The 12,088-nt window shown below is 37.8% G+C and overlaps 1 protein-coding gene across 1 annotated transcript; it reads left to right on the top strand.

The window, feature by feature from the left end:
* The first annotated feature begins 583 nt into the window (after window positions 1-583).
* On the top strand, window positions 584-11,989 carry LOC120634649 (procathepsin L-like). The gene is made up of 9 exons (XM_039905380.1): window positions 584-587; window positions 1,008-1,318; window positions 2,274-2,426; window positions 4,632-4,754; window positions 6,595-6,728; window positions 7,771-7,903; window positions 9,332-9,492; window positions 11,051-11,185; window positions 11,892-11,989. Exons 1-9 carry the CDS (start codon window positions 584-586, stop codon window positions 11,950-11,952), a joined length of 1,215 nt encoding a protein of 404 aa, XP_039761314.1. The 3' UTR covers window positions 11,953-11,989.
* Window positions 11,990-12,088: the final 99 nt, after the last annotated feature.

The following is a 12,088-nucleotide window of genomic DNA, read 5'->3' as shown; positions in this document are numbered from 1 at the left end:
GTACGCATGCATTCGATTGTTGTCCCATATGCCTTGCGACTTACTGTTATTTGTGAAGAGTTATGTCCTTTATATCCGGCAATATATATCAGATCTTCATTAAATATACCATACATGCTTGTTAGTATACACTTTAAAATAAAAAAAAGAATTATTAAAATCGGTTTAAATTTAACGGAGCTATGAAGTAAAATTAATAAATATATTCAAAATTTTCAAATTTTTTTATTATAAGTATAGATGAACAGTGTGCGTTTAAAATATGTCATCATCATCATATCGACCCATTACCGGCCCACTACAGGGCACGGGTCTCCTCCCACAATGAGAAGGGATTAATGCCGTAGTCCACCACGCCGCGCTGGCCCAGTACGGATTGCTGGTCTCCACATACCTTTGACAACATTATGTAGAACTCTCAGGCATGCAGGTTTCCTCATGATGTTTTCCTTCACCGTCGAAGCAAGTGATATTTTTAAAACACACATAACTTGAAAAGTTAGACGTGCGTGTTGGGATTCGAACTCGGCCCCCCGAAAGTGAAGTCGAGCTCCTACCCACTGCGCTATCACAGCTTTAAAATATGTGTATGATATTTCTAAAATCAAAAACGGTTATTTTTTTATCACCGTTTTAGCGTTTTTTTAAAGAATGTTACGACCGGATTCAGTCGATAAGAAAAAAAATCCGCTGAATCACAAATTCGTGGTATCACTACTGATATAATAAGATTACGGTAAGCAAAGAATATTCATAAGTTTTTTTGAAAACAAAAGGTCGGATTGATAATATTTTTTTATTTCATTGTCATTTCTACAAAATAACTTTTAGGTATGTGAGAGACTACGTATTTCGCGAGCTCCATTTGATTTCAATAACTGTAGCATATTACGTATTTTAAACAATTTTTTTTTTTTTATTTCATTATTTTTATGTGTGTTGTGTAAAAATGTTTGTTTAAAGTTATTTCACAATGTATTTATTAATTTTATTTATTCAATTATTAGCAGTCGTAAATTCTGAATTATACATAAATAATACAACCCAGAAAATTAAATTCATTTTGAATAAATACAAGTCAATTAGAACACGGCGTTGCATTGACACCGAGAATGGAGAACATCTGAAGGTTAAAAATTTCGCGGAGAATACTTTAAGATTTTTGGAGAAGACTGAGAGATTTGGTGAATATTTGAAGTATTTTAACGTGAGTGACTGTAGTGCTGGTGCAAGTGATAGTGTTTATAAGAAGCAACATATCTTCAACGGATTATTGGTGCATGAAGAAGTCCCTGAGACGCATTGGGAGGAATATAAGGTTCGTTCGGTTCCGCGCGACTTCTGCGTACAACTTCTGATAAGGATTTTTTCCCATACAATCTTTCATCCACTATTCTACACACGCCCGTCGTGCTATTCGTTTCTGCTAGGCGTTCTTGCGGGATTTCAAAGGGATTTCATACAATCTCAGTTGCCAAACAAGGTGGTTTAGTTTCACTGGTCCATTTACACTCATAATTTTACCCCATTATCGGCCCACTACAGGTCTCCTCCCAGAATGCCAGTCGATTTAAGCCGTAGTCCACTAGGCTGGCCCAGTGTGTATTGGTGGGCTCCACACGCCTTTGGGAACATTGTGGAGAACACTCAGGCGTGCAGGTTACCACACGATGTTTTCCTTCACCGTTTAAGCAAGTATATTATGAAAATTAAACTTAATGTGCTATACTCCGCGAACAGCAGCAGAATCTGTATATTGTAATTTATAATTACTTTAACCCGTTTCGCTCCGAAACCGGAGCATCCTCAGGAGATGTTGACTTAACAATGAATAATTGTTAAGTAACATTAAGTTACCTTAGGAGATGTTGACTTTACAATGAATAATTGTTAAGTAACATTAAGTTCATTGTAAAGTTAACATCTCCTGAGGATGCTCCGGTTTCGGAGCGAAAAGTGCGTAAAGGGTACATTGCCGAGGGTCTGTTTGGTGTGGAGGATACGGATTGAAGTAATTATAAATTACACCATAGAGATTCTGCTGCTGTTCGCGGAGTATAGCAAATTAAGCTTAATTTTCATAATATATTATGGATTTCCGCAAAGTGACGCCTGCTTCTATCCAATGTTTAAGCAAGTGATATTTAATAGCTCGAAACACAAATAAAAGTTAAAGGTGCGTGCTGGGATACGAAATCGGCTTCTAAAAGTAAAGCCAAAGTCCTAACAGCTAAGCTTTCACAGCTTGAATTCATATCACCTGGCTTTTTTAGGCAGCATTCAATAAGGATTATGTTAGTCACCATCATGAAAAATCAGCGCTATCGGTATGGCGGGATAATCTGAAACGAGTTGCGCAACACAACCGACAATATCTCACCGGACAGCAGACATACGCGCTTCAACTCAACCATTTCGGAGACTGGGTTAGTACTTATATACTTATCTAGATACTAATTCTATCTGGAGATGAATGAATGAATGAATGAATACACTTTTATTGTACACCACAGAGAAAATTTACAGAGATACAAATACAACAGCACAATAAGGTAGAACGTACAATTTGGCGGCCTTATCGCTAAATAGCGATCTCTTCCAGGCAACCAAAGGCATACAAGAAAATGTTATAAGAAATAAGTAGGTGGTACAACAAACAAAATTAAATATTAGGATTTAAAACTAAATTAACATAAAAAAAAACATAAAACATAGTATATACTAAACATAACATATTAAAGATATGTACAAAAATATAAAATATATTCCATACTTATATACAAACATATAAACATACAAATACGCTACTATAAATACTTAATTAAAAAAAAAATAAAAAAAAAAAATTATTAAAATAAAAGAACCCTCAAAAATATGTAGAAAACGAAATAAACAAAAAAGAATACAGTGATCATTGATGTCTCTTAAAAAGTTCAAAGTTTTTTTTAAACGTAACCTTATAGAAAAGTCCTATTATAGTATAAATTGATGATGTCCTCCATGACGTATCCGTCAACGGCGACACCTTGGCTTTATCGTATCGAGTGTGCACGGATATGACTAGCGTAGCCAAATTTAGTTTTAAAGATTCGATTGCACGACCCGCAGTAAAGTTGACCGCTGTTATTATAACTATACGTATAGGAAGCTTTGGCCTAATTTTTTTGCTCCCAATTGCTCCATGGTATATTGCATGATGTTAGATTGCGTTTTAGAACATCCTTAAAGCGCAAGTACTGACCACCAGACTTCCGTTTACCATTACTAAGCTCAGAGTAAAAAAACTGCTTTCGGTAGCCGGGTGTCAAATGTCCACACCATCTGAGTTGACCTTTCAATATTAATGCTTCCATGCCGTCCATGCTCGATCTCCTCAGAATTTCAGAGTTTGTGATTTTATCCTGCCACTTTACACGCATTATTGCTCTTAAACATTTGAGATGGAAAATATCCAGACGCTTAATATGTGTTTTGCACAGACACGAAACTTCAGAAGCATAAAGAAGTATTGGTAGAATGATGGCTTTATAAACCTCTACTTTAGTTTTCAACCGCAGATCATGTGATGTGATGTATAAATTACTACGTAATCGATAAAAAAGCTTGGGTGTGAATTATTCCTTTAACCAGGTTGCTCTTCTAATAATTTTAAATGACAATGTGAGATGGTGATAACAAAAAAAAAACACCCGGCTAAGTTTGTTGTGGGCTTCTTCTTAGACCAGGACGCGTTTGGAACCCTCGTAGCTTTAGTTTTAAGTTTACGAATATTGTATCGCTATCATCTCACCACCGCACCGTGTAATTCTCATGTACGCATCACTGACTTTTCGGAGTTATGTGCGTTTTTAATTTAATCAATTTAAATATAAAGCAAGTGCTTTTTGACGGCCGAGTGGCGCAGTGGGCGGCGACCTGCTAAGTCCAAGGCCGTGAGTTCGATTCCCACAGCTGGAAAATGTTTGTGTGATGAGCATGAATGTTCTTCAGTTGTTTATATGTATTTTATAAGTATTTATTTTATTCATAAAAATATTCATCAGTCATCTTAGTACTCATTACACAAGCTACGCTTACTTTGGGGCTTGATGGCGATGTGTGCATTGTCGTAGTATATTTATTTATTTATTTTTTAACGGTGAAGGAAAACATCGTGAGGAAACCTAATGTTGGAGAACAGGTGTGTGGAGTCCACCAATCTGCAATGGGCCAGCGTGGTAGACAGGGCAACTGGTACAGCCTTAACCCCTTCTCATAGACATCTGTGCCCCTGATAATATAATATAATTGTCTTTATTGTGTCTCATTTATAACGGATTCTTATAATCTGAGGAACGGTAACAACTGTGTTAGTTAAAAACTGTGTTACATCTATTAACGCCCACCTCCGGGTTTGCTTAAATACAAAAAGACTTAACCATAGAAAAATTAAGATATTACAATTAATACAATTTACAATTTTATAATGTACGTGTTCGTTGAACAACACTCGGTGCAGTTTCATACTTTATCGACTTGTCCCTCATATAAGACGTTTTCTTTTACCTCTAGGTACCCTCTGTAATTTTTGGTGTTCCATAAAGTGCAAGCCTTACAACGTTATAAAATGTAATAGCATAATATTCTTCCAGCCGATAGCAGCGTACATCCGGCAACTGTTAAAGCTTATCAAAACCATCCCTCTGTTCGACCCGGCGGAAGATCATAAGAAGACGACATACCGGGACAACCTTCATAGCAGGATACCGAAAAAGGTAACGAGCGTTTTTGTAACCCAACCAGCACGGAGACAAAAATTATAACCCCTAAAGTGGGTAAACTAACGTGTCCACCAGCAGGTCTACGAATATGGTTATCGCCATAATCCCACCACCGCACCGTGTAATTCTCATGTACGCATAAAAAGTGCCACCTATTGAATAAAGATATTTTTGAAAAGTCGTTATAGTATAAATGACTACGTAATCGATAAAAAAGCTTGGGTGTAAATTATTGCTCTAACCAGGTTGCTCTTCTAATAATTTAGTATGACATTGTGAGATGGTGATAACAAAAAAAAACACCCGGCTAAGTTTGTTGTGGGCTTCTTCTTAGACCAGGACGCGTTTGGAACCCTCGTAGCTTTAGTTTTAAGTTTACGAATATTGTTATCGCCATCATCTCACCACCGCACCGTGTAATTCTCATGTGCGCATCAAAAGTGCCACCTATGGGCCTACTTGAATAAAGATATTTTTGACTATGACTTTCACTAAAGATTTTAAAATAATGACAGTGTATAGCCAGTACATATTTGAAAATTTAATGTACGTTCATAAAAACATTTCTAAATTTAAGAAAAAATGTGACTGCAATAATTTAAACATTAGAAGTAAGAATAAACTTAAAGTGCAATATACTAGGTTACATAAAATTCATAATTCGTTTAAAGGAAATTGCATACAATTCTACAATAAACTACCAATTGACATCTGGGAGATGTCTCTTAAAAAGTTCAAAGTTTGTATTAAACGTAAGCTTATACGTAATCGATAAAAAAGCTTGGGTGTAAATTATTGCTCTAACCAGGTTGCTCTTCTAATAATTTAAAATTACATTGTGAGATGGTGATAACAAAAAAAAACACCCGGCTAAGTTTGTTGTGGGCTTCTTCTTAGACCAGGACGCATTTTGAAACCTCGTAGCTTTAGTTTTAAGTTTACGAATATTGTTATCGCCATCATCTCACCACCGCACCGTGTAATTCTCATGTGCGCATCAAAAGTGCCACCTATGGGCCTACTTGAATAAAGATATTTTTGACTTTGACTTTGACTTTGACTTTGACACTTTATACTTATGACGAACAACCTTTCACCAATTTTTTTTCCAATAGACGCTGCCGAAAACATTTGGCATTCAATTTAGGCAATGCCTAGGTTTAACATAAGAGGCATTAGCTTTATCTTTTTTAATAAAGACGTTTTATTCATAGACACTTACAAAGCGTTCATAAGAGTCTGTCCACGAGCAGGGCTAGCACGGGCAAGAGACAAAAATTATGTCCCACTGGCTGCACAAGTGGAAATAATATGCAAATAAATTATAACCGGGGATAAACTTCTCCTATCTCATATTCCCGTGGTTTAGCAGGTGGACACGTGAATTATATCCCTTGGTTATAATCGGGGGATAGAATTTTTGTCTCCTACCTATGCTAGCCCTGCAGTACGGCATGGACAGGAGACAATTATCTCCCCGGGGAAAGGATAAAGTTTATCTTCTCCCACAGCTTTTTCAACTCTCAGAGCACTGGTGTACAAGTGGAAATAATATCCAGATAATGTATGCGTGATAAAAAACGATGGTAAATTTCTACTATTCCATGTTCCCATGCTTTAGCAAATACAGGGGTTATAATTAGAGAGCTAACCTGTTAGGGGTAATGTCAGTTAAATTAAAAACAAACCCCTAATCGGATCTACCTGACATCGTACCGGAACGCTAAATCGCTTAGCGGCACGTCTTTGTCGTTTGGTTGCTCCCACCTGACCAGACGTTTCGACTAAAACACTTCCCAGTATGCTTTTGAAATGTTTTTTGCAATATGTTCAGGTAGACTGGCGTGCAGAAGGCTATACCCCTAAGCTTGAGGAGCAATGGCATTGCGGAGCTTGCTATGCCTTCGCGATCACCCACGCGTTGCAGGCCCAGCTTTACAAGAGGCACAGGAATTGGAAGGAATTGAGGTAGAGCAGCAAAAACTAGCGTTCTTTGCCAGCGATCTTAACCCGTAGGATACCAACGGGATATGATATACCCACAGAATTAAGAATCAACACGCACGAAACGTTTTTGAAGTGAAACTACTTAATCGGCGTTGGAAAAAAATTACCGTCACATTTTTTGGTTACGCGTCACATTTTTTCGTTACGCTCCATATTTTTCTGTTACGCGCCATCTTCATTTCTGAGCCACATATTTCGTTACGCGCCATATTATTTTTTTTATAAAATATAAAATAAAATTTTGATGTAAAGTTAAAAATTTAGTTAAAAGTTTAACTTAAATTTTCAACTTTAAGTACCAATTCACGGAACTTAAATTTTTAACTTCAGACCAACATTTTCATAACTTTCATCAAAGCTACGAAGCTGATTATTTTATGCATAAATGTGCAACTCATGATTTTTTTTTCAGAAATTTTTAAGATGGTCATGTCCAAATTCCTCAAAAAATCGAAAAAAAAATCATAATTCCATAACTGTAAAATATCGCGGAACATATATCGCGGGGTGATTTGGATACTCCACAACATACCGGACCAAAATTTTTTTTGTAACGTCAATTGACCGGCCATCCTGTATTTAAAAGAAAGTTGTGTTAGTGACACCATTTATAACTCAAGAACGGCTGGACCAATTTTTATAATATTTGATTTTTTGGATTCCTCTTAGACCGGAATAGGATTATAAGTATTAAAACATAACATTCATAACAAAAAAAAGGATCCGCGGTACAAAGTTCACCGGGACAGATATCTAGTTATTCATAAAAACATTCAACAGTCATCTCAGTACCCATACACAGGCTACGCTTACTTTGGGGCTAGATTGCGATGTGTGTGTTGCCGCAGTGTGTTAAATTAGTATATTATTATTAAACAAACAAAAAATCTTTCCCGTTTATAATATTAGTATAGAAGTACGGAATATAATTAGAACGAAGTTTATCAAGAAAAAAAAAACACTGTGCCAAGCTATCGTTTAGAATTCTGTATTCGTTTTGCAGCCCTCAACAGATCGTTGACTGCAGCCTCAAGGACGGTAACTTGGGCTGCGACGGGGGTTCTCTCCAGGCTGCGCTCAGATATGCCGCCAGAGCTGGTCTGATGATGGAGACTTATTATCCATACGTTGGGAAGGTAGAGTTCTGACGAGTGCCGAGAGTATATTTCAAAAGGAATCACGCTGTAAAAATATTATATAAAAAAACGCATATTTATTTCGAAAACGGTTTTTTTTTATTCCACTACAAGTTAGCCTTTGAATGCAATCTCATTTGGTGGGAAGAGATGATGCAGTCTAAGAAAGTAGCAGGCTAACCTGTTAGGTAGTATGGTAGTCGTAACCGAAATCGCTTAGCGGCAAGTCTTTGTCGGTAGGGTGGTAACTAGCCACGGCCAAAGCATCCCACCAAACCACACCCCTAATAACCCCAGCGGGAAATCGAACCTGGGACCTCCTACTTAAATTCACAGCGCTCACCGTTGCGCCAAGGAAATCGTTAGTAAGGAATTCAAGACATTCTGAGTGTTTATTTGTGACAACCCTATTCAAGATAAAAGAACGACACGCACATAGTACCTACGCGACGTGTACCTAATAAAGTGACAGGCATCACATAATTAATAAAATATATAAAATAAACAAAATATATAATTAATATATATATATTACTAGCTGTTGCCCGCGACTTCGTCTGCGTTTGTTTTTGTTTTTAAAATATTCAGTATCGCTAAGCCTTAAATGATTTTAGTAGTATCTATATATATATATAATAACATGTGACTGTCAATTAATTATAGACAAATAATTTGCAATAAAATAATATTGCGACTATAATTAAAGATCTAAGCTATCCTATCTCTTAAGTTGGACCAGACTGCTCACGGTGTGCCCATTTAATTCAAAATCGGTAATTATAGTTTAGGAGTCCATCGCGGACAAACATCGTGACAGGAGATTTATATATATTAAGATGTAGTATGTTAGTATTTTATGTTTTCGTATGTATAACTACATACGAAAACAATTTGAATGTACATTTATAATAATTTTACACCGCCTATTTTTTCTCGCTCTTGTTGTCCTAATCCTAAGGTTGCCTGGCCGAGATCGCTTTTAAGCGATAAGGCCGCCTTTTGTATTCTACTCCAGTTTTTGTGTTTGTCTCTATTCGTCCTTTATTTTCCTAACTGTAATAAACAGTTTAAATAAATAAATAAAATAATTTTACATGTGATATGTACAGGGCAGTTGTTACTCAAAAACCATTAGGTTTTCCGTTTCAGAGACAAGTCTCAAAGACAGTACATCATGTACCTCTAAAGCCTGTGAAGTATTACTTCGGTTTTCATTAACACGTTGTATACCTATGTATTACAAGAGCATGCAAGGAACACTTCCAACAAACTGCGTAGATGTTAAACCTCATTCCTCTGTTATTACACCAGCAATCACGCCCGTCAGACACCAACACAGCAATACTTCTTAGCGGCTTATATAAGCATGACTGATCAGTTGCAAAAATCTCTACTACTTTTAACTAAAACTAACTAAAACTACTTTAGAAAGAGCGTTGCCACTACAACAGTCGCTCAGTCAGAACCAGAGCCCGACGCTGGGCCACATTACCAGCGGGAGATGAAGAGGCCATGGAACGAGCGTTGGCCACTATAGGACCGTTGGCTGTAGCTGTCAACGCTTCTCCCTTCACCTTCCAACTTTACAGGTAAGTGTCTCACAGAGGAAGTATTTTTAAGCGCCCCAAAATAAGGACATCTGAGTTAACGGGCGACAACTGTATTCTGATCTGTTATTCATCATAGCATCATATTAACCGATAGATGTCCACTGCTGGACATAGATCTTTTGTAGGGATTACCAAATTCTACGGTTTTGTGCCGCTTGGGTCCAGCGGCTACCTGCGACGCGCTGTGCTTACCAGTGCGGTGCTACCATTCCAGCACCTTGGGACCCCAACCTCCATCCTTTCTCAGAGCTATGTGCCTCGCCCATTTCCACTTCAGCTTCGCGACTCGCTGTCGCGAACTCTGGTTATTCTACAGATCTCCTCATTTCTGATTTGATCACGTAGAGATACTCCGAGCATAGCTCTCTCAATCACCCGCTGAGTGACTTCGAGCATTCTTATGAGGCCCATAGTTAGCGTCAATGTTTCCGAACCATAGGTCATCACTGGCAACACGCACTGTTCGAAGACTTCGGTCTTCAGGTACTGAGGTATTTTGGACGAAAAGATGTCACGAAGTTTCCCGATCGCTTCTTGTCCTAGTTGGATTCGGCGGACCCAATCCCAGAACACATCTCAACTTTTCTAAGTTATGTGTACCACCCCACGGAATAAGCTATGTTGCGTTCCGGTATATCACTCTTGTGCCGCTTGGAACCAATTGCTCCTGCCTTTTCACCTCGTTGGCATTTTGGCTCAACTTTACAATCGGGGGGTCGAGTTGAATCCCAGCACACACCTCTGACTTTTCTACGTTATGTACGTTATAAGTAATTTCAAATATCACTTGCTTCGACGGTGAAGGAAAACATCGTCAGGAAACCTGCATGCCTGAGAGTTCTACATTATGTTCTCAAAAAGGATGTGGAGTCCACCAATCTGCACTGGGCTAGCGAGGTGGACTACGGCCTTAACCCCTTCTCATTGTTGGAGTCCCGTGCGCTGTAGTGAACCGGTAATAGGTCGATATGATGAAAGAAGATATCTCATTATTACAGTAGGTACCTATTGCTGGTGATAAGTATACACGATGCATATCGCTTGTGAAAGGTGCAGAAGGCATTTGCGGGATTGAGTATATGCTTTTATAATCTGATTCCCAAGGTAATTTTGGACCTGCCAATGCATAAGTTTAAACAATGTTAAAAAACATTTAATAAATCGTGGTTACTATACGATTGATGAATTTCTTCAAGGTTGCTTGGAAGCATGCTCCGCTCTCATCTCAAGATAGAAAATTGTATATATACTTTTTCATTGTAAACTGTAAAATTATGTTGAAAAAGAGGAACCTGCTGAATTTCTTGCCGGCTCTTATCGGTGCAATCTGCCTTCGGAGCCGGTGGTAGAGTCACTACAAACAGACTGACTTGACGTTTCAAAAGTGCTAATAAACTGGGCCTACTTGAAATAAATGAATTTAGAATTTTTTAGATCTCTCTCTTTCTGTCATCAGTGATTTCACATTCGAAAGAGAAAGACCAAACAGTCGCCTTTATTAAGAGGTTAATTTCAAGTGCTGGATTTTTGCTCACAGAAGCGGCATATATAATGATCCATTCTGCGTTCCATGGAAACTGAACCACGCGATGCTACTGGTCGGATACACCCCAGAATATTGGATTCTACTGAACTGGTGGGGCAAGCAGTGGGGAGAGAATGGCTATATGAGGTAATATTTACCTACTTTTTAAAACAACTAGCTAGTCCTATCTACAAAGGTTGCCTGTAAGAGATTGCTTGCAGCAATAAGGCCGCCTTTGCATGTCTACATTGTGTACTGTATACTCCTTACTGTTTCTTTTCCTGTATGTTATACGTGCAATAAAGTGTTTCTTCTTTTTCTTCTTCTAGTTAGTTTATATGATGTTATAAAGTCAAAGTCAAAGTCAAAGTCAAATATTTCTTTATTCAAATAGGCACATAGATGGCACTTTTGATGCGTGCATGACATGTAAAATACGACATAGAAGCGAGTTGATGGCGATAAATAAATTCGTCAACTTAAAACTAAAGCTACGAGGGTTCCAAACGCGTCCTGGTCTAAGAAGAAGCCCACAACATACATAGCCGGTTGTCTTTTTTTTTTGTTATCACCATCTCACATTGTCATTTAAAACTATTAAAGAAGCAGCCTGGTTAGAGCAATAATTTGCACCCAAGCATTTTTATCGTTGACGTAGTCCTTAATACTATAATAGGACTTTTCTATAAGCTTACGTTTAATACAAACTTATAGCCCTACGTTAAGGAGTTTGAACATTTTTGACGAGCTCCCCCCTGGCGCAACGGTGAGCGTTATGAGATCCAGAGCAGGAGGTCCCAGGTTCGAATCCCGGCTGCGGAATTTAAAAATTTATGTTTTTTTTTCCCAACAGGATCCGAAGAGGCTTCAACATTTGCGGAGTTGCAAACATGGCTACCTACGTGGAAATATAAAAACAATTATTATAATAAATATATTTATATCATTACAAAGAAATAGAGTTTATTTTTCTAATAGTAAACCCAAGCTGCTTCTGTGGTGAGCGCTGTGGAATTATATGTGGGAAGTACCAGATTCGATCTCCGGTAC

The sequence above is a fragment of the Pararge aegeria genome, chromosome 24, assembly GCF_905163445.1.
Source record: "Pararge aegeria chromosome 24, ilParAegt1.1, whole genome shotgun sequence".
Taxonomy (NCBI): Eukaryota; Metazoa; Arthropoda; class Insecta; order Lepidoptera; family Nymphalidae; genus Pararge; species Pararge aegeria.
Note: the sequence above shows the minus strand (reverse complement) of the source record. Positions and strands in the feature narration are given on the sequence as shown.